The sequence below is a fragment of the Barbus barbus genome, assembly GCF_936440315.1.
Source record: "Barbus barbus genome assembly, chromosome: 18".
NCBI classification, from domain to species: domain Eukaryota; kingdom Metazoa; phylum Chordata; class Actinopteri; order Cypriniformes; family Cyprinidae; genus Barbus; species Barbus barbus.
The window spans coordinates 26895515-26919384 of record NC_136746.1 but is presented as its reverse complement, the minus strand read 5'-3'; the positions used below and the strand labels follow the sequence as shown (position 1 = coordinate 26919384).

The window sequence follows — 23870 nt, the reverse complement described above, 5'->3', positions numbered from 1 at the left end:
TCTCTCTTTTAAAATTTAAACTTGATAATTGCTTGTATTGTACAATGGAAAGAAGTTATGACCTAATATACTATGTCTTTCTAACTAATTGAACAGATTTTATGTAAAAAGGATGTTGAGAGTGAATGTTTTGAGATTCCCATTATTTTCAAAAAACCTGACCTATTCAATTGGTATCAACAGTGGCAAGAAAAAAAACAAGAAAGACGAATCGAAACTCTACCATCAGCAATGGTACCTGTGGGAAAAAACGGATCCAACACTTTCTTGAGCTTTGTTATTTTAGACGTGTGAGAAGCCAGGGATTGACACAAATGTTATCTTTCATTAACACATGCAAGAAGCCACTTCCCCTTGGAGAGGATTTCAAACAGGACAAGACAAAAACAGGCAAATGAGATTAATTTAGAAAGAGTGCTATAATATCATATAATGATATATTATTATAGCAAACAGATTCCAGTTTGCATTGATTACAAATAAAAATGCACTGTTTATATTCATAGAGAAACTCATTTTAAAGGGTTGCTCCACCCCAAAATGAAAATGTTGTCATTAATCACTTACCCCCATGTCGTTCCAAACCTATAAAAGCTTCGTTCGTCTTCGGAACACAATTTAAGATATTTTGGATGAAAACTGGAAGGCTTGTGACTGTCCCATTGACAGCCAAGTAAATACCACTGTCAAGGCCCAGAAAAGTATGAAAGACATCGTAAAAATAGTCCATCTGCCATCAGTGGTTCAATCTGAATCTTATGAAGCAACGAGAATACATTTTGTATGCAAAGAAAATAAAAATTATGACTTTATTGAACAATTTGTCTCCTCTGCGTCACCGTAGCGCCATTTTGGAGAATATCCGCTGCACGCAAACTGTCCCTGCGTTCCATTCGGAAGGGCTCATCCCTATGCCCTAATCCCTACAAAGGGTTTACCCTCCGGAGTGAGAGCTTCGAAGGGTTGAAGGGTGTAGGGGACCAAACAACTGTTTCTTGAAGTGCCCCTCTGCATCATCATCCCGTGCCCACACGGAGGCGCCGTCATCATGCAAAAAATCAGCGCAAAGGATCATGGGAGTCCGAAGTGTCCACCAGTTGTACCCTTCGAAATCCTTCATTCCGAAGGGCCCTTTGAAGTGGCTAGTTTTGAGCACTTCAGTTTGGAACGACCTTTCAGTATGGCGGCCATGATTGTTTTCACTCCGAAGTGCCCTTCGGAGGGTGATATATCCTGTTTGGAACGCACCGTGTATATGCTGTACTGTGTTAGCTGCACCACATGGATACATTTTCTACGTTTATTTACGCTTTGATTTGAACAAAAACAGTGTATCCATGAGGTGCGACTGACAGAACAGCATACGTTGTTTGCGTACAGCGGCTATTCTCCAAAATGTCTCTACGATGAATAACGTTGTAATTTTCACAAATATCAGCATAGATGCCATTCTTCTTATGATGTAACGAGTACATCATGTGTTATGGGAAGTGTTCCCGGTTCCGGTTGATCTAATTAATGCAGCCTAACAATCCTTTAACGGATTTGAATAATATAAGTGTATTATTGTGTTATTTGTAAGCCAGGTTAAAGAAGTGTGTCTTTAATCTAGATTTAAACTGACAAAGTGTGTCTGCCTCCCGAACAGTATTAGGTAGATTTTTCCAGAGTTTGGGTGCTAAATAGGAAAAGGATCTGCCACCCGCAGTCGATTTTGATATTCTAGGTATTATCAAATGGCCAGAGTTTTGAGAACGCAGCAGACGCGGAGGACTATAATGTGATAAGAGCTCGCTCAAGTACTGAGGAGCTAAGCCATTCAGGGCTTTATAAGTAATTAACAAGATTTTAAAATCTATATGATGTTTGATAGGGAGCCAATGCAGTGTTGACAGAACCGGGCTAATGTGGTCATACTTCCTGGTTCTAGTAAGGACTCTAGCTGCTGCATTTTGGACTAACTGTAATTTGTTGATAAAGCGTGCAGAACAACCACCCAATAAAGCATTACAATAGTCTAACCTTGAGGTCATAAACGCATGAATTAGTATTTCTGCATTTGACGTTGAGAGCATAGGTGTCAGACCTCTGTTGTGTGTGTCTTGTGTTTCCACGTGCTCCCTGTGTTTCCGTGCCCATATTTGGTTTGTTTCCTGTCCTTGTCTGATGTGATTATTAGTTAAGGCTTGTCCAGCCGTGTTCGTCTCATTATCTATGATTTACCTGTGTATTTATAGCCCTGTCTTCAGTATAATGTGGTCTGGTCTACTCGTTACCTCAGGTGTTTCTTGTCTGTGAGTTTGCCTTGTCCTGCCCTGTCTTCAGTAAAGCCTATTGTTTGAGTTTACGTCCTTGTCTGCGTGTCCTTGATCCTCCCTGCTGTGTGCACTGTGACAATAGGTCGCAATTTAGATATGTTTTTGAGATGGAAAAACGCAGTTTTACAGATGCTAGAAACATGGCTTTCAAATGAAAGATTGCTATCAAACAGCACACCTAGGTTTCTAACTGATGAAGAAGAATTGACAGAGCAGCCGTCAAGTGTTAGATAGTTTTCTAGGTTATTACATGTGGGGTTTTTAGGTCTGATAATTAACACCTCTGTTTTTTCAGAATTTAGCAGTAAGAAGTTACTCGACATCCAGTTTTTTATATCGACTATGCATTCCGTTAGTTTCTCAATTTGGTGTGTTTCACTGGGCCACAAAGAAATATAGAGCTCAGTATCATCAGCATAACAGTGAAAACTAACACCATGACTCCTGATAATATCTCCCAAGGGTAACATGTAAAGCGTGAAAAGTAACGGCCCTAGTACTGAGCCTTGAGGTACTCCGTACTGCACTTGTGATCGATATGATACCTCTTCATTCACTGTTACGAACTGATGGCGTTCAGATAAGTACGATTTGAACCATGCTAATGCACTTCCACTAATGCCAACAAAGTGTTCTAGTCTATTTAAAAGAATGTTGTGGTCAATAGTGTCGAACGCAGCGCTAAGATCCAGTAGAACTAATAAAGAGATACAACCATGATCAGATGATAGAAGCAGGTAATTTGTAACTCTAATGAGAGCAGTCTCAGTACTATGATACGGTCTAAATCCTGACTGGAATTCCTCACAAATACTATTTTTCTCTAAGAAGGAATATAATTGCGAGGATACTACAATTCTAGTATCTTTGACAGAAAAGGGAGATTTGAGATCGGTCTGTAATTAATTAAATCTTTGGGGTCAAGTTGTGGTTTTTTAATGAGAGGCTTAATAACAGCCAATTTGAAGGTTTTGGGGACATATCCTAATGACAGTGATGAATTCCCCCCACTCACCATCATGAAAAGCACCGTGACTGCAGTGGAGTCATTCAGATTCCTGGGCATCACCATCTCCCAGGACCTGAAGTGGGATATTCACATAGACTCCATTGTCAGGAAGGCCCAGTAGAGGCTGTACTTTCTTCGCCAGCTGAGGAAGTTCAACCTGCCACAGGAGCTGCTGAAACAGTTCTACTCTGCCATCATTGAATCCATCCTCTGCACTTCTATAACTGTCTGGTTCAGCTCAGCTACCAAATCTGACCTCAGAAGACTATGGAGGGTAGTCCGGACTGCTGAGCGAATCATTGGTACAACCCTCCCCACTCTCCAAGAACTGTACTTATCCAGAGTGAGCAAAAGGGCTGGTAAAATCACTCTGGACCCCTCACACCCAGCACGCTCCCTCTTTGAACTGTTACCGTCTGGTCGACGCTACAGAGCTCTGTGCACCAGAACGACCAGACATAGGAACAGTTTCTTCCCTCAGGCAATCCATCTCATGAACACTCAACAATAAACGTGGAACACACAACTATAACACACTATCCATTCACCACACTCACTAATTTTATCTTTATTTTCTCATTTCTAATTTGCAAAAATTAGAGGATCTATGAAAAGAGGATCTAGAAAAGAGGATCTATGACTTCTGGAAGCAGCTCTTTTAGTAGTTTAGATGGAATAGGGTCTAACATACATGTTGTTGATTTAGATGATTTAACAAATTTATACAATTCTTCCTCTCCTATAGTAGAGAATGAGTAAAATTGTTCCTCAGGGGATCTATAGTGCATTATCTGATGCGATATTGTATACTATCTGACGGCTGCATGGTTACAATTTTATCTCTGATAGAATCGATCTTGGAAGTAAAGTAGTTCATAAAGTCATTACTGCTGTGCTTTTGGGAAATGCCAACACCTGTTGATGCTTTATTTTTCGTTAATTTAGTGACTGTATTGAATAAATACCGGGGGTTATGTTATACGAAATACCTCTAGTTTTGTTTTCCTCCATCTGCGCTCCATTTTCCGGGCTGCTCTCTTTAAGGTGCGAGTGTGCTCATTATACCATGGAGTCAGACTGTTTTCTTTGATCTTCCTTAAGCGTAAAGGAGCAACTGTATCTAAAGTGCTAGAAAAGAGAGAGTCCATAGTTTCTGTTACATCATCAAGTTTTTCTGGATATGCTGAGGAATTGAGAGAAATCAGGAAGATTACTCACAAAGCAGTCTTTTGTGGTAGAGGTGATGGTTCTACCATACTTGTAACAAGGTGTAGAATTTACAGTTTTAGCTATGTGGAGTTTACACAAGACTAGATAATGATCTGAGATATCATTGCTTTGCTGCAGAATTTCAACACCACTAACATCAATTCCATGTGGAACACCACTAACATCAATTCCAACTAAAGTTTGGGTGCGTGTTTCTAATTCTGAAACCTTCTCTGTCAGCCTAACTATTTCCCTGCATTTATCACATGTGAATCACTCGTCGCCGACAGAGAGAGATAAACTATACATGTGGCATGAAGTGCAAACAACAATAGCAGGAGAAGAAGCCATTACTCACCGTGACTGATGAATGATACCAACTTAACTTACCACTTACCACTGTTGTTTGATGAACTCGTGAAAAACGGAGCGAGAGAGAAATGAAAACGGAGCGAGAAAAAAGAAAACAATAATAGGTGCGAATAGAAGCACGAATGGAACCGCGAGTAACAAGCTAACCAGCTGATGCGCTGCACTCGCGGTTTTAAAAAGCGAACGATCAAATTATTTAGATTAGTTTCATAGATAATACCAGAAATATGGTGGGAATTAAGTTATATATCTCAGCAAACCTCTCAGTAGCACAACAGACAGGAACAGACTGAAGAAATTGAAGTGATTAATGACAAAATTAAAATTTTGGCGTGGAGAAAACCTTTAACAATGTCATATACTGATGATATGAATAAGGCAATATTGTTTTGTACCACCATTGCAGATTCTGTTATATCATTTGCAGTGCTGGTACACAGTCTTAACTTTTTACTGATTTTCATATACTTTTATGCTTTAAATTAAAGTTAAATGAGCTTGTGTTTTTTCTTGAAGCAGGATTGTTGGTTGGGTTCATGATTTGAAATCCATATGGAGATAAAAATCTGAAAAAAAAAAAAAACTTCGGAATCAAGGTCGGAGGTAGGTAAGGTAGGAGATCACTTTGTGCTTTCTATATACTGCATAATTTTAATATAAGAATAATTCACTGAGTATGAACATTTCAGTTTCCATACAGAGAGACGAGGTGCCAGAAAAACAGAAAGTGATCAAATGTGTGTGTGCAGGAACACGTTGAACGTTGCTGTGAAAGGTAGTTTTTTTTGTGGTGTATTTTCTGCTGAAGTGGCCTGACGAATATCTTTTTTCCCTGCTGATGAATTAACTACACATTCACAGCTTTTTTCTAGATGTCAACACATCTTAACAAAGTCATCATGTCAGCAGACAACTAATTGTTGATCTTGCATTTCCTGTCGGTTAATATCATGCACATGTGCTGCTAGTTGTACAACAGTGGAATCAAGCATGACATGAATCTTTATATATAACCCATGTAAAATATTTTGAAGTGAAACACAACATATATGCTGGTAAATATATTTATGTATGTATACATTAAATAATATATGGATTTATTTCCCAGCATGATTCAATTTGAGTTTTCCAGATTAAAGATTAAATAATTTTAGCACCACTAGTGTCAACACAATTGTTCAATTAATTATTGTTTCCAAGGTTCAAGTTTACATCGGTTGGACTCAGAGACATATGATTGATTAATGGAATAGTTCAGCTAAAAATGAGCATTTGCTGAAGATTTACTCACCCTCAGGCCATTCACGATGTAGATGAGTTTGGTAACAGATTCATCGTAACAGATTTGGAGAAATTTAACATTACATCACCTGCTCACCAATGAATCCTCTGCAGTGAATGGGTGCCATCAGAATGAGAGTCCAAACAGCTGATAAAAACATCACAATAATCCACAAGTAATCCACATCACTCCAGTCCATCAATTAACGTCTTGTGACGTGAAAAGCTGTGTGTTTGTAAGAAACAAATTCATCATTAATGCGTTACAGCTTAAACAGTTCCTTCTAGTCAAAATAGCCCATAATAACGCTTGCTTCAGTAAAAAAAAAGTTCATTTGCTGTGGTCTTCTCTCACGCTTGTAACCAGTGCTTTATCTGTGCATATTTCTCTCTAGATTCAGAAAGACAATGTTTTTTTTCTCTGGAGAATCTAATATTATGGTGTTTTTATCAGCTATATGGACTCTCATTCTGATGGCACCCATTCACTGCACTGACACCGACTTAGGAATAGTTCACCCAAAAATTAAAATTTCCTGAAAATCCAAGTCATCTACAACTGAATTTTCAGGAAATTTTCATTTTTGGGTGAGCTATTCCTAAGTCAGTGTTGTTTTAATAGGGTCAGTGTTGATATAAAAGCTGTACGATTTTGGGATTCATGAAATCGAAATGGCTGACTGTAGTTTCTCATATCCTTTTCTCATCCTTCAATCCAAAAGCCTCAATCCCCCTTAAGCGGCATAGCCAGATTTAGACTCAGGGCGTTCGCTTTTGGTCCGAAAATGCGTTTGAAGTGAAGATGGCCACCTCATCACTATATTTTTCCTTCTGTCCTTTGCTGTGTTCCCCCTTTATGAGTTGCACATGGGGCAGCCTGCAATTTATACACCACAAAATAAGCCCCTGCACATCTGCGCTCGCAACCGCACGTTCTAGCCACCACCCCGCTCTGCCCCACCCGTGGGGTGGAGGGACATTGGCAGCGTTCGGCCCACCGCAGGTCTCTCAGCAAAACACTGCAGTTATATTAAACTTAAATACAGGGGCTTGATAAACAAGAGAGAGAGAAAGAAAGAAAATCATCTCTGTCCGATCGCTGCAGTGCTGCTTCCACCATTTTTGCTTGTGGTTAGTGAACGTCGCTGCTAAGAAACCCTTTTCCCAAAACACAGAGCAGATGGTGTTTGTGTCTGTGGAAAGAAACTGGACAGCCCCGTCCTCAATGTCCAATACACTCTTCGGGAAGACATGCACTTGTGGTGTACTTGCTAAATTTATACATGTGCATAAAAATCTGAATATGGCATTAAAAACATTGACATTAAACATTACTATTATTATTATTACATATTATTGTCTTATACTGTGTTTCATCTATATGCACACAATTCCAATTTAAATAAAACAATGTTGCAAAGGCTACTGCTGTAGGTAATGCAATCGTAATAAAATTTTGCCAATAGTCAGTGATTTAATGTGTAACATACAGCAACAGTAGCAAATAACAATAGACTGAATGCATTAAGATGCTCTCTAGAGTGAATTTGACCTGCAGCCTGCACTTCCTCAAACAAAAGAAAGCCTTCCATACTGTTCTGGTATCGAATGCCCACATTGATCCAATCAATTCTCAATGAATAAAATTCAAGTTCCTCTCTACAGTGTTTTCTCTTTATCCAGTTTCACTCATGTGACAATGACGTTGAAGCAGTAGATCCCACACAGGTGCACACACAAACATACAGTGACCGAGCTGGGTGATTCTCTCGGGAAACTTTGTGAGGTTGGAATAAGGTTGATAAAAGCCCTGAAGTCATTCTGTGGCCTCGCCATAGGCCACACTCCCTGGAAGTGTGTCATTTGCCTCACGCACACACACATCCACTGTGTCATTTTCCCTGTGCTGCTGACTGACCAGCACACAAGTGCTCATTTTCATGGCACTGTGGCTGCAAATGGCATGTTACAACATAAACTCAATCACACACTCACACTTATCTATCTATCTATCTATCTATCTATCTATCTATCTATCTATCTATCTATCTATCTATCTATCTATCTATCTATCTATCTATCTATCTATCTATCTATCTATCTATCTATCTATCTGTCGTTCTGTCTGTCTGTCTGTCTGTCGGTCTGTCTGTCTGTCGGTCGGTCGGTCTGTCAGTCTGTCTGTCTGTCTGTTGTTCTATCGTTCTATCTATCGTTCCATCTATCTGTTGTTCTATCATCTATCTATCTATTCATCCATCCATCCATCCCAGAACACCTGCCTAACAATATCCAGCAAGCATGTAGCAAAGCCTTAGTAACCAGCCAAAACAGCCTGAAAGCCACCTAGCAATGCCTAACAACAACATACTGTAGAAAAGCCTTAGCAACAAGCTAACAATGCCATAGCAACCATCTAGAATACCTTTCTTAGTTAGTATTTCTAAGTTGTCTTATATATCAGTTGGAATGGTGAATCAAAACTGCATCAAACACGAGATTTATTCTGGGGACAAATTTCACACACACACACACACACACACACACATACCGATATGCACAGTTAGATGGTGTAGATAAAAAGATACACATGTTTAATTTTAACGAGGCCACTGAAATCAGGCCATACATGAAAGGTGTGTCAAATACCGCAAATATTTCGGAAATAAAAAGTAGGCTGCCCACAGTCATGTCAACTTCATAAAGCACAGAGTATTGGGGACAAATGAGGGTAAAAAAGCTAGTGGGAGGCCTAATGAAATGTCTGGCATGGCTGTTTTTAATGAGGCTAACATTGAGATACTATCAAGTGGTGAATGAGGGTGGAAGGGTGGTTTAACATGCTAAAACCACCAAAACACACCCGCAGACACACATCAGCACTCTTTTTTCCCTAATAATCCTCTTACATCCCACATTTTCTGCAGTGTCTTTCACTTGAGAGTTTGTCTCACATCTAAGCTCCGTGGCCCCTCTTCTAGAAGGTCCCATCATCCTCTGAGAAACCATTCAAAAAACACTCATCAGCCAATCAGATGGGTGTGAAACACACTGGGAAAGGAGAACTTCACTGCATGCAAGTGAGAGAGAGAGTCATGTGACTTGAGATCCACCAATCAGATCATGGGATTGCTGTGCAGCAGCCCTACCGCGGGAGCTGTGACCTCGGATACCTCAGACATGCGACTGACAGGCCGTTACCACGGAGATCACCAATGCGAGAGCGTCAGACACCTGAACTTTCAACTACCTGACTAAAACCACGTCGAGAGAACAACCACCACTAGAGAGACAGACAGACAAAAGTGTCCATCATCAAAGGTGAGTCCATCGCTCAGATTGTCTTGATCTGTCTCTCTTTCTCTCTCTCTCGCTCGCTCTCACCACACGGCACATATGCTGTTCTGTTAGTCGGCTTGTGGCGAAAGATTCCTGTGGCACTCTCAAACCCCAAATTCTTGGTTGCAGGCAGTCTATGTAGTTTCTCTATTTCTCTTTCTCCGATTGTCATTCTCTCAGGCTGAAGTCGGTGAGGCGGCGGAGAGGCCAGTTCTTTTCCCTCCCGAGCGAGACACATGGCTTCAAACAGCATCTTTGACACATTCTCCAGCTACTCGCCCAGTTTACTGCGAGGTAAGTCACCCATCGTGGCGTTCCCTTCCCTCCTCCTCCACCGCTGTGGTGACCAGAAAGCTGTCAGGCGTAGTCGTAACGTTCATAAGAGTGTATCTGTTGTAGTTTGTTGTGAATCTGTGGCAGTTTCGCAGTTCTGAACGTGTGACAGTGCATGCTTGGGTTTGACGTGTTGAATAAGGACTACAAACTCCCTTGAGAACTATTATCTAACACTTTTTAAAGTGCAACCTGTCCGTTTAAAGCATAGACCACTTAATGCTTGTTTTGCTTTGTAAACAGACTGCTTAAAATGGCTGTTGCTGTAAAAGAGCACCATGTAATTTTATGTATATAGGTTTGAGCCTTTACGGCCTTCCATAGATGCCGTGAAACCTAGATCAGGGTATTCAATGCACAGATCTGTGCATATGAGTTACCTGCGCATTTGTCTCCCGTAAGATGTTTGTTTTATAATGCCGCAGTCTGTTTGGAGCAGTTCTGATGGGTTTGGATCATAATGGCCTGCTCACCGCAAGCATTAGCACCATAAACGCTCTCTCAGTGCAGGGCGCAAGGGAGGAACCAGCTAGACCAACCTTTACTGGAACTCACAAACCAGTCAACTTCTGGAGCCAGGGCACTCTCGGCCTTTCTGTGGTCACTGTGTATATGTGTGGGTACGAGCCCAATTCAACATTAGTGATTTACTGGCATCTGCATCTCCTGAGCTCCTCAGAAGAAGCCATTTGTCACTATGGTAACGGCAACATGTGACGAGGAGCTTCCTGCCCTTGGATTGAGTCCGGTTTTGTTTTAAAAACAATGCAGAATCATTCTCCTCATGAAGTGCTCATTTAGGGCGAGATGAAGATTTAAATCAATGTGAGGTCAAAGCTGATATTTACTCTTTAAAGCATGTATCTGGTCTAATTGTATGTGATGCAATTACTAGAAATAAAAAATGTTTGACTTCATAACGACTTTCCTAATTGGCTGACGTCACAAATTCTTCCAATTACCTGTCATTCTCATATGGAATTCTCAGTTTTATATCTATATATTCTCTCTCTATATATAGATGTATATATATATTCACATGTTTTTGAGTGGCTTATTGCTTTTATGAAAGGGCTGCAATTGACCGTTCACAAAGTGCTTGATTGACTGGCGAGCTGACCAATCAGAACGCGGATATTATGTGCCACCGCTGCTATCTTGAAAACTTGAATAATGGTGTGGTCCGCAGTTGAAATAAAACACTTTCTGATGTTTATTCATGTTCATTTCGTGCTTTAAGTAAATATGAAAAGTCGATCGGTGTTTGAACTGAGGCAATACAGTGATCTGTCACGACACATTGAAGAGCCACAAAATGGTATTTTTTATTTGAATTTCTTTTAAAAAAGACTCAGTTTAAAAGCTGAGGATCCAGAAGTAACCTGCCCTGATTTGTAGTGTGAGGGCAGGACTGTTTATCGGTCATGGCAATGGTAACTAAGGGTTGGCGGGTTTTGCGAACGGTCAATAGAGTGGTGGAACTATGATGTCACTTTGAAGGCGAAAACCCAGAAGCGAGTTAGCATTTTAGCACTTCCGGTTCCATCATCCTAGAGTCAATGGGTTTTTTGAATGGGATTTTGGTTAAATCAATTAAATAAGGTCCGTGGTTTACACAGGCTCAAGATACTTTCACGTTTTATTCTATGACATAAAACACACCAGTTACACCTCACTCGTGATTTTTTTAAGCTGTTACGTTTCTTTAAAAAGACGGTTGCTAACAAGTTGCTAAATGGGACTACAGGCGCTGTCGGAGACATTCAACGTCATCACGCCGAACAGGAACTCATTCTAACCCGCTTTTACAGTCTCGTGCTCTTTTGGATTAAAATTCATCCAGAGTAAATAATTAGGTAACACTTTATTTCGATAGTCCACTTTAGACATTCTACTAACAGTAAGTAACTTTGCAACTACATGTCAACTAGCAGTCATTAGAGTATTAGTAGACTGTCTGTTTAATATATTCCAACACTTTATTTTTATGGGTCCACAACATACAATATACTAACTATCAGAAACTTTGCAAGTATACGTCAATTTATTCTACTAACCCTAAACCTACCCTAACAGTCTACTCTGAGAGTTAATAGATATGTAGTTGCAATTTAATGATAATTAGTTGACATGTAGTTAAAAAGTTACTTATAGTTAGTAGCATGTCTAAAGTGGACTATCGAAATAAAGTGTAACCAATAATTATCATGGAAAATGTTTCTAAAAATAAGTTTAAAAGTGGTCAGAAACATGGTGGTGGTGACGTTGAAGGAGAGCGACCGTGGTGCTGTAGTTTGTTTATAGCTTTTTAGTTCTGGCGCTTGTATTTAGGCTTCAAAATTCATAAAATTTGTATTACTTTGTAAAGATTATCTCGATTGTCAAAACGTGTAAGTTTCATGAACTATGATTGAACACAGAGCTTATTTTTTGCGATTATCCAAAAGCCTATGGGGAAATCCTATTGGGTTTTTGTCCAGGGAACCAGTTTCATGTTAACAACTGATCCGCCTACAGAGTGACGTCATAGTTCCCCCACTCTATTGCAATATCGTATAAGATGTCAATGTGCAATAGAAGGTGAAGTTTATTAGTATTTATCTTTATGCATTTGGCAGGCGCTTTTATCCAAAGCAAGTACATTGCATTCAAGATACGGTATGTATTTCATCAGTAAACACATTACCTGAGAATGCTGTATATTAATCTTAATTATTCCTCTAGCAAGTAATATTTATTTGTGTAGGCTGTTTACAACGTAGCAACTTGGGGCATTAAAGCAACTGCTTTCTAAAGCAGCTCATCCAATCGAAAATATCTGTTTTAGAAAACAATTTGTGTAAGATCAAAGTAAAGAAGAGCAAATCACCCCTCACCAAGTTTACAACTGATGCTTTTGGTCTTGTTAAGTGACGCCACCCTGCCCGGCAGAGACAAAATATATACAGCCTGCCTGTGTTGTTTTCTACTTTTTTGCAGTCCATTTCACATAGATGACTTCAGATCCATTCATATCCCACTCACCAGCTCACATGAAAGTCTAGAAGTTTGAGTAATTGCTGCTGAATTGATCCTCACATGGTACGGTTGAGTCTGTGTTTACATGCATCAGCAGAACTCTGAGCTGGTTAACATTACCGTAGAGTCTGGGATGGATCTGTGTGAGTTAAATAAAGTAGCTCAGAATTGGACTGAGTGAGCGCTGATGTCATCCGCTTTATGTAGTAAGCAGTAGCTAAATGCTAGCGGGGGTTTAGGTTTGCTATGTTACTGTAAACTCCCAGCATGCCGTTCCACTCTCATTCCACATGTTCAGTACTGGAGGGACAATCAGTCAGTGAAAGATCTTGATTGATTACTAATCAGAATAATTTAGGGAAAATGTATCCCAATGTCTGTGGTGGTTACATCCCTGCGGGAAGAGCTGAGGGTTTCAGTTTGTCTTAACAACGTGCTCACATCCAACAATAAGGAAGAAAAAGAAACAAAGGGACAGAAAACAGAAGTGTCAAAATGTGTGTTTGCTTTAGTAACAGTGTTGCCAAAATAAGAGTCTGGGGCAAGAGAGTTTGCAGGATATTTTTAACCAGTTTAAAGACAACATGAAATACCTTCCGAACTCATTTTACTGTTTTTAATTTATTTTATTTCCAAATAAAACTAAAAAAAATGTAGAGTGTTTTTAACCTGAGCTGATTTATAAAAGCAAGGGCTACATATCAGAATAGGCTCAGGTGATTGGAGAGAAGAGGTTGAGAAGTAATAGAAATTTGTGACAATAGATGGAAAATAATGTCGTTTCAGAGCTTAATTGCATTTTGAGGATGGAATATGATGATTTTCTTTAATTAGCAACATTTTTTAATTGGCAAATATGTGCACTGATGAATCAATCACAATTATGATGTATTAGGAAAGGAAATAGGATCCATTTTGATTTAGTCAGTTATAGTCTTTCTTTGTTCCTTTCTTTCTTTCTTGAATCAATGAACTATGAAATCAGTTTCTACTGAGTCAGAACTTCTCAGATACCAAAACGCCGCTCTAATTACCATTGGAAATCATTTGTGAATATACAATATCCTTTTTTCAGTTTGTTTGGCCATGAAACCAAAAGTGAATCATTTAAAAGGAGAAAGCCATTAAGTTCTCCAATCTGAGATGTTCATATATCCTTTATGTTGTGGGAAAAAAAAAGAAAAGCTTTTGGACCCATTCACGCTTTTGTGTGTGAAATCATACTCCATTTTGTAACATTTGCTCCAAATGTTTTCATAAGGATTAACAGTATATAGAGTATTTACTCTATTATACCTGTCAAGAAATATAGATATATATTCTAAGGTCTAAATAAAAACATTTATTCAGAAATATATTAAATTCTGAAAAGTTCTTCCAAATTCCAAACTCAAATTTAAAGGCAACTTAATTGGATGAAGACAGTCATGACACGTATCCAGCACACAAATAAATAAATAAATAAATAATACATTTAATAAAAATATAATTTTAATAATCCGTATTTTTGTCTTGTGTTGTTTAATATTTAACCATCCTTAAAACAGGGTATATTTACTTGAGAAGCAAAATTTCATAAAATATTTAGGCAATTATCCAGATAATTAACCTTATTTTTCTTACTCCACTGGAGTAAGACGTTTGTTTGTTCTTGATTTAGGTATAAATCTAATACAATTTACTGAGGTTTATGAATAAAACGAGAACATTTTCCTGTAGGCAAAGAATAATAAACTTAATTTAAGTACATTCATTTATCTCATTAAGTACATAAAATTATTCACTTTTAAGTATGTTTAGATATTTCACTGGAAAACAGAAGAAATAATTATTTAAAAATTCTTTGCAATGGATATGTGCAATGATGTACGATACAGAAAGGGTCTCGTAAAATGATTCACATACAAGAGAAAGAGTGAGTGTGAGAAAAGAAGGGTGAGTGTGTGCACATGTGTATGTGTATGTGTGTGTGTGTTGCGTGTTAATCTGATGCAGACTCTGTTTGCTTCTGCTGCTCACCAGCAACCACAATGAGGTCACACCTGTTGCACTGAAACAGCAGTCTAAAGCACACACACACACACAATATATAAATATATATAAACGTCTATACAAGCCATTTACTTGCATAAATGGAAACACATGAACACACAACCACATTCACACACATAAGAGTATGGGTCTGCTCGCATTAAATTGGCCTAAATCTTAAACATGCAATGTAAAAATGATTCACAGATCAAATAAATAATGTTCTTTTACTTGATTATTACCATTTGCATATTTGTTCTAGTAACTTGTCATTTTCAGGAACACCAGTAATGCATCTCAATGCAGTTTATTTCCATATACTTTCTATATATATGTTTTTTTTCTTTGTTTCTATTGTTCAAACTAACACGCACAACTGGACTCATGCAGTATTTGAGTTCCAAAGTCCTGACAAATGAAAAATCTTTGGATCAGTCCTATTCAATCTCTAACAAGCATGCACTAGGGCACAAATAATTAATATGCTTGGATATGTTTAACCAGTTGTTTACACTGTTGTTGTTGATTTTGTTGTCACATTTAGCAACTTGTTGTCTTGTGATGTCAGGATGAGCTTGTTGCTCTCAGTTAAAAAAAAAAACTAAAAAAAAACTATTTTGATCAATTGATTTTTAACCTTATTGCATTTCATGTACCAAGTGTTGTGGTCTATGTGGTGTCTAAAGGGACTTCATGACTGATTTTTGTCTCACGAGTGTTCATATGGTGAGTGTTCATATGATTTTGTCAATAGTTAACTCTACACAACATGCTTAAGTTCGTTTAGGACAAGATATTTCTCACAATTGAATATATATATACATACAATATACATACAATTTAACATTTTGGTCGTCGCTTTTAGTTAAAATAATTAAAGGAATAAAAATTCTGTCTTCATTTATTCACTCTCATATCATTCCCAACCTGCATTACTTTCTTTTTTATCTATGGAAAAGAAAGTACAAAGAATGTAATGTTTGGACCTCAAAGGTCTTCAAAATATATTTAAGTTTGGAACAACATGTGGATGAGAAAATGATTACAAAATTTCAATTTTTAGTTGTGTTAACCTAAAGAAACTGAATTCAACTTAGAAAAACCCATGCAAGTGGTTGCCTTCAGGTTCCCACGAACGCCTCATTTTGTACAGCGTGCAAACATGCGTACACAAGCATACATCTGCATGCATGCACATATGTAGACATGCATGGTGGAACCACTGTGGAATCCTGCCTGAGTCTTCCGGTTGAATTTTACCAACATAACATCGGCTTGAGCTACAGAATACATCTATCATATTCTGCTCTGAAGCATTTGTGGCAGAACTTAAGGACACAGTGCTTCACCCACAGATTTACCAGTGCAGCATGCAGGTCGTGCAAAACTTCAGATGACAGAATTTATTAATTTCATAAAGACATGGTTCGTGCTCCTATATATTGATACTTCACTGCACTGGAGCGCATTCAAAGGCTTTCGGCTCCTGCCCATTACCCTCGGCCCCCGAAAATATCAGCATCCAAGGCAAGAACTGAAATCTGTAACCAGATATTGAGGGTCTGGATATTGGACAGGGAAGAGAGTAATGAAAACTGCATGAGGGTCTCAGCGGAGGGTCTGGCTTCTGTGTCTAATTTAGCCGAGAACAATTCCTATTTATAAAGCACTGGCTCTGTTGTGGGACTGGAGTTGATTAGGGAAATGTCCCGAGTATAAGAGGAGTGTTTTGCAGGGATTTCTTGTCACTGGTCCTGAAGCTAGCGATCAGAGATCTAATGGCTGAGATGAGTGAGAGATTTTCTCATGTAGTCGCTCTCTTTCTTGGGGGAACGTTGTTTAGGTTGCAAACAGAGTTTTTTACCCTGTAAAGCCGGACATATGTGACCCTGGAGCACAAAACCAGTCTCAAGTCGCTGAGGTATATTTGTAGCAAAAGCCAAAAATACATTGTATGGGTCAAAATTGGTTAAAAATATTTTATGCCAAAAATCATTAGGATATTAAGTAAAAATATTATATATAAAGATATTTTGTAAATTTCTTACTGTAAATATATCAAAACTTCATTTTTGATTAGTAATATGCATTGCTAAGAACTTAGAACTTTAAGAACTTTAAGTTGAAGTCATCAACTTTAAAGGCGATTTTCTCATTATTTAGATTTTTTTTGCACCCTCATATTCCAGATTTTCAAATAGTTGTATCTCGGCCAAATATTGTCCGATCCTAACAAACCATACATCAATGGAGAGCTTATTTATTCAGATTTCAGATAATGCATAAATCTCAATTTCGAAAAATTGACACTTAAGACTGTCATGTGGTCACATATGAAATAAGAGTCCAAAAATCTATTTGTTTTTGTTTATTGTATTATTATGTATTGTATTCATATATTCATAACAATATAAAATGTATTCTTGTTTACTAAAGATTTCAGAGCATAAAGACATGTGAACCACGACCTGAAGGTGGGCAGTTTTAGAATTATACTAAAAGCCAAAGTTTTGATCATGTTAATAATGGAGGCTTTAGAAGTTTGTGTATCAAATATGATATAGTGGGCTTTATAGGGTCAAAGTTTAATTCTAGTGTCTGAGAGTCTAAATATATAAAAAATGTTTTATTTTGGGGTAAACTATCCTTTAACATGTGCTTTTCGGTTACTGTCGCGGTAAATGCCATTAACGTGCTGATATTCAGGTACCAAGCTATAGTCAATTTCCTTTTTAGTTTTTATCATATTTAGTCAGCCTATCCTGTTATTTGTTTAGTCAAGTTTTATTTGCTAAAAGTCTGGAACTTTTAGTGTGGTTTTAGCCAATGAAAACTTAAAAAACTTAAACTGAAAATCCCAATTATTTTGCTTAAAATGATAATCACGTTTACTCATCATGATTGATGTCATTTGAGAAATTTCATCAGAATTATTGCACTTTCACCTATAAGCACAAATGAGACGAATATAAACTGATACATATGGATTATTTTACCTCATCTAGTTTCCTGATTTATTAAATTATCATATCAATGTAAATTTACATGTAAACTCTATGAAAACTCGGAAAAGGAGCTTTTCTCAAAAACTGAAACAATGAAATTCCTTGTATTAATTTTTATTCATTCCAATTTATATTCATGTTTTTCTATTAAAACAACAACAGAACAAACTTGTGGCACAAAGGTTGCGTAAGTGCACTTATTCAGAAACCACATCCATGTTTGGATTTATTGCTCCTCACTGAAAAGGTCTGGCAGATTTAGTCACAGCAAACGGCCATCTGAAGGAACACAGACTAACTCTAGTACACATTCATTGTCAATGTTTTCAGCTCATCTGCGCTTTTTCCACAGTGTAGAGAGAACATGTGCGAATGGTTGCCAGGTTGCAAAGATCAAGTAAAACACTGGGAAGAAAGTGTGTCCTTTTAAGAGTAAATCTCCGAGGGATTTGAACCCTTGACATCTAACAACCCCAAGCATGAAAATTAGTTGAGGTCTATACTTTTTCTCTGTCGGTGTCGTCTCATCTTTGCCTCGCCTCTTAATCAAGGAAAAAAGGTCATCAACATATACATTTCATTAACAAAATTAACATTGATTGCATATTAAAGTTGTTTTATTGATTAAACTCTGACATATTTCGGAACATAATGGGTGGTTAGAAGATTTTCCATTCAAAATACTGGTATGTTTTCGAGGCTTAAATGCTGCCTACGTTAGGTTTTGGAACAGAGCCAGCGTGCTTCTTTTGTAAACCAGAATACTAGGCCTTGAAAAGGTCAATGCGTGTGCATCAAAAGTGTTTTTCATGTATGTGCGCTCCAGCAGCCGTGTACTGGGTTCACCCAGAGTTAGCGTGTGTTTTCAGCTCTTGGGCGTGTGATTCTGTGTGACAGCAGCGAGTGAAGCCGATTCCTGGGTGAATGCGAAACACATTACCACAACACACAGTGAGGAACAACTGAGGAACAAGAGGTGTTCGGTGGTCCTTCCATAATGATCTGTCATGATATGAGGAGGTAGAGGGATGTCAATGTCATTTATAATGTCTAGACGAGCTATTTTTGAGAGACCCTCGCTGCAGTGGAACAGACGTCATGAAGGCAGGATGAACACTTCCAGAATATCCACAGCACTGGAAAGCTCAGTGGAAATGCTCATAAAATAGTTTCTGTTTGATTCTCTGAGCATGTTCAAATAAATGCATCTAACATCGCTATAGCTCACATGTTCCAGTGAGTAATGGACCATTAGGAGAGATTGCAATCCCACAGTACAGTTTGATTCATGCTTATGAAACTTTTCTCTCCACCACTGGTGATCTTTTTTATTTCAGTACTGCTCATTGTCTCTCCTTATGATTCATTGCATATGTTTGTGATTTTCATTCATTTTCAGGCAGAAGTGTATGAAAACTAAATAAATGTAAACATAATATAGGTAATTCAGAATTTTACTTGCAGAAACACATACACTATCATTCAAAAGTTTGGTTTCAGTAAAATTTAAGAAAAAAAAATACTATGCTCACCAAGACCTTTTTTTTTAATCCAAAATGCATTAAAACAGTAATTTTGTGAAATATTATAAACAACTGAAAATAACTGTTTTCTATTTGAATACATCTTATCTGCTTAAGAAACATTTCTACTGAATTTAAATTTAATATGTTTTTTTTTCAGGATTCTTTGATGAATAGGAATCCTTATTTAAAACAGAAATCTTTTGTAGCACTATAAACGTCTTTACTGTGACTTTTGATCAATCTAATGACTCCTAGATGTATTAACTTCTTTAAACAAAAAATCTTACTGACCCAAAACTTTTAAAATGGAAATATATGACATGCACTTGTGCTGAATTATAAGTTTTCCATCCCAGAATAGCAGATGGCCTGTAGCAGATCTACATGTAAAAATACACTGTGATAAGAACTTTGTGGCGAGTGAAATTGTTTAGGAGTGGTGTGACATACTGTACTGTTATTTTATGTTATGTTAAAGTCAAAATATTGTGAGAGGAACTGAAAGGTTTACACCCTACTTTCAGAGAGGCCATCAACAATTGACAGTCATTATGACAACTGTAATGGAGGTGGACAAAGTACACAACTTCATTACTTGAGTGAAAGTGCAGATGCACTTGCTTTTAAAAGTACTTAAAGGAACACTCCACTATTTCTAAAATATACATCAATTAGACTGTCTGAGAAAAAAAGTCAGGTTTTAGAGAAGAAAAACAATCACCCACTGACTTTCAAAGCTGCTACATGACTTTCATAAATAAAAACTCTTCTTTGTCTCTAGATTCCAGATGGGATGTGTGTTCGGGAAAGTTTTTTTAATTATTATGGAAATTAAATGTTATTTATTATAATCGTTTGCAATTCCATTTGGTGCCACTAGTGGCGCAAGCCACATTTTGGCTTTAAAATATGAAAGAAAATGTCATCATTCAAGATATAAGACCAATAAACCAATTGGAAGATTCAAAACTTTCCAAATAGATTCAGGTTGTAAGAAAGAAGACCAATTAGGAGACTTGAGAGATTTTTAAACTAATAAGACTGCAAAATTATTTTCAAAATCAGAGTCTGAATGGAGCCTGAATTAATTCCAATACATAGGGTTAGAGGTTTAGAACAAACCTTAACCAGAATATTCGAGGAATATTAATACAGTCCTGCTTTAATGTGTTTAAAGATTGGACGAATATAATCATTTTGACTGTAATAAGAACATGCAATGCAGACGGAGTCGTTCACAGCCACAGACCACTGTTTTTTATCAGACGGACAGAGGAGGACCGGGCTTTAAAACATCATTCTGAACTTATGTAAATTACTTTAGGTCTCACTGTAGCGTTTAGTCATCTCTTTTTTGTTGTTACTTTAAAAATAACAGAAGTAATCATGTATTTTCACCACACAGCTCGACACCTGCTCTTGAACACTGATAAGCTTGTTTTCCATTAGTCTCACTTCCAGACCTCACCCAACACCTGAATGAGAGCGCAGAGAAGCTAACAAACACTCGGCTTTTCAAGCAAACACATACAGATCCTCCCAAACACACCCTATAACTGTTATTGCTATGGCCCCACCAAGATGCAAAACCACTAAGAACATTAGTGCCGCATTTTTCGCTCCAGTTCACACAGTGTTTTCACAGAGTAACTTGAACATTTCCACATTAGGACTTTAACCCTCAGAGACCCGCTGTTGCAAAACTGAAAAGCATCTTAAGAGCAGTTCAGCACTAATTATGGGTTAAAACATACAACAGTTGATCATTTTATGAAATATAGCATTGTTATGAGAAATATTTCCAGTTGGAATCTGTGGGTTTAAGAGACTGAGGGTTTTAGCAACTTATTTCTAAGTTTGGTCAAGAATAAATGGAATACATGGAAAATTAGAATTTGCAGTGATTGCTTTGCCTCTTTAAAACTGTGCCCTGAAGCGTCTGCACACAATCGTTTTATTTGTCATTCAAACCTCAGACCAATGCGTCATCAGTGCCTCAATTATCCGTCTGAAAGCGTACGAGACTGATACGCGACGGAGACTCTTCTGCCATGAGAACTCTCACACACAGACAAAAATCCTTAATCGTCTTCAAAACCTCTCCCTTCCTCTCCCTTATTTGCCAGAGTGCAATAAAACAAGTTAATTATGGCGTTGAAAATATGAGGATAATGATAGGATATAAGATGATGGTCGCCCTGAGGTTATGAGTTTTTGATTCTCTCTGTTGCCTTTTTGTTTTTTTCGCTCACTAAATCCAAGGCGCCCTTCCCAGAAAAAGCTGAAGTTGTTTACAAGCGGTTTATTGACTTGCGTTGGGTGATGGGAGATTTTCAGGTTGGTCTTTGTGAAAGGAAACAACTCAGAGTTCTTTAAGTAAATAACAATTTCAGATGCATATTTCAATGCATTTGTGGTTTCTCCTGTTAAAATCAATGCCTATAGAAGAAAAGGAATAGTCACATCTGAATAGCCAAATCTGTTTTCTTCCTCCATTAATCGCATAAGGAGATGTTAGGCAGAATGTCCAAGCTGCTCTTTTTCTTACAATTAAAGTGGATATTAAACAAGAGAATGTAGGATTTGATTCTATTTAACAGGTGTTGATTGGATTGTAAAAAAAAATCTATTCACTAAAAAACGGGTGTATAAATCATTCTACAAATAAATTTCAAGTAAATTTAATTCAGAAATCGCTAGTAAATTTCACTAGCAATTACAAGGAAATGGCAAGTAACACATCGAATTAAACAAGACATTTTGAAATAGAAAAATTGAAATAGTATTTTCATGTAAAATGTACATATATGCAAAATGTACACCAGTAATGTTTTTTTTTCATCATTTTTACATTGTATGGCATTTGAGAAAAAGGTTGAAAATTTATATGGTGAAAGGAAGTTGTATAAAAAGTTATTAACATGTATTTTTATTTTTGGGAATAACATGCATGGATGAATAATCCACAAAAAAACAGGAATATACATTATTGACATACAAAAAAAACACCAAAAAAACAATTTAAACAAAAGTTCTTTAAAAATTTAAAATTATTGGAGTACATTTATAAGAAAATACTATTTCCGTTTTCTTCTTCAAAATGTACTTGCTATTTCTTGGTAATTGTTTGTGAAATTTACCAGCATTTTCTGAGTGAAAATTGTTTCTACACCATTTTTTTCCCCACTGTAGGCTCCGTTTTGATTTCATGTTGACTGTGAAGTTATAATGTAAATAGACACATGCACAAACATCCAATTTTATTAAGCTACTGTGCACAAAGTGTGTATTTTAGATTGGGTAGTCTTTAAACTACAGTAATCTAGTTTCTTTGAACAGTTCATAAACCATAGGGAACTCGGGAAGTGGCCTTTTCATTCATCTGATGAGGTAGTAATTTTAGTTTCACTAGTGAACTAGTTTTAGTTTTAATTTGAGAATACCTGGCATAATCTAATCTTGAACTGCACGTGTGAGCTCGAATAGAGCTAAAACAACAAGTGTGTTTGTGTGTTTATGGAGTTGCAGAAGTTCCTTTTCTGAGGAAAAGCCCCAGTTGAACAGCCAGGGATTCCCCTTCTCACAGACACACACACACTCACACTCACGCTTTCTCTCTTCCCATTCCTCTGCTCTTCTGTGTCTGGACTCTGGTCAGACTGTCTGGATCACTCTCACGACATTCCCATGCAGACACACATAATACTGTACAAGTTGCAAAATCTCTCACACTTTCTTTCATTTTTGCAGACCGATGACAGACATCATGCTGCTGACTCGTTATGTCACAGTGATGACTTGGCGATTTCCCTCCATCTAGAAAACTTCATGACAAATATTCACACTGTCACTTCCTGTTGGACATTCCATGCTTCATTTAACTGATGTCTCTCTGAAAGTGTGAAAACCAAATTTAGGAATTCATTTTAAAGTCAAAATTTTGCAGGAACAATCCGCCTATTCCACATGAACTCAGAAAATTGATCTGAAATAAATATTTATTAGCTGTGAAATGGCTATTAAAATGTTTATTTATTTAAAATTTAGCATTTTATACATGGGGTAAAATCTATTATTAAATTAAAATTGTATTATTATAATATTATAATTATTATTTAATATTTATTATAATATATGATTTGTATACATTTTATATTATTATTATTATTATTATTGTATAAATATAATTTAAGAAATTTAATTATTTCCTTATTATTGTTATTATTTTTACTAGCTGTTTTTGGTGGCTTTATGCAAGGAATATTTATTTACAACAGATGTTTTCATTTGTACACATTTAGTATGTGTCTTTAATTTGAATAACTCTTTATTTTTTACCTCATTTATTATGTTGCATTTCCTGATGAGGTCACAGACCAGCTGGCAAGTAATTTTTAATTCAGCATATGATTTATGAGTTGGTACCTTA

General features: G+C 37.2%; 1 protein-coding gene across 1 annotated transcript in view; it reads left to right on the top strand.

The window, feature by feature from the left end:
- Positions 1 to 9365: 9365 nt before the first annotated feature.
- Positions 9366 to 23870, top strand: part of LOC306884604 (runt-related transcription factor 3-like) — a 60294-nt gene continuing 45789 nt past the window's right edge. Inside the window, exons 1-2 of the mRNA XM_079440604.1 lie at positions 9366 to 9510; positions 9709 to 9822. Of these exons, the coding sequence (XP_079296730.1) occupies positions 9765 to 9822 (58 nt within the window). The 5' untranslated portion in view covers positions 9366 to 9510; positions 9709 to 9764. The remainder of the gene's footprint in view (positions 9511 to 9708; positions 9823 to 23870) is intronic.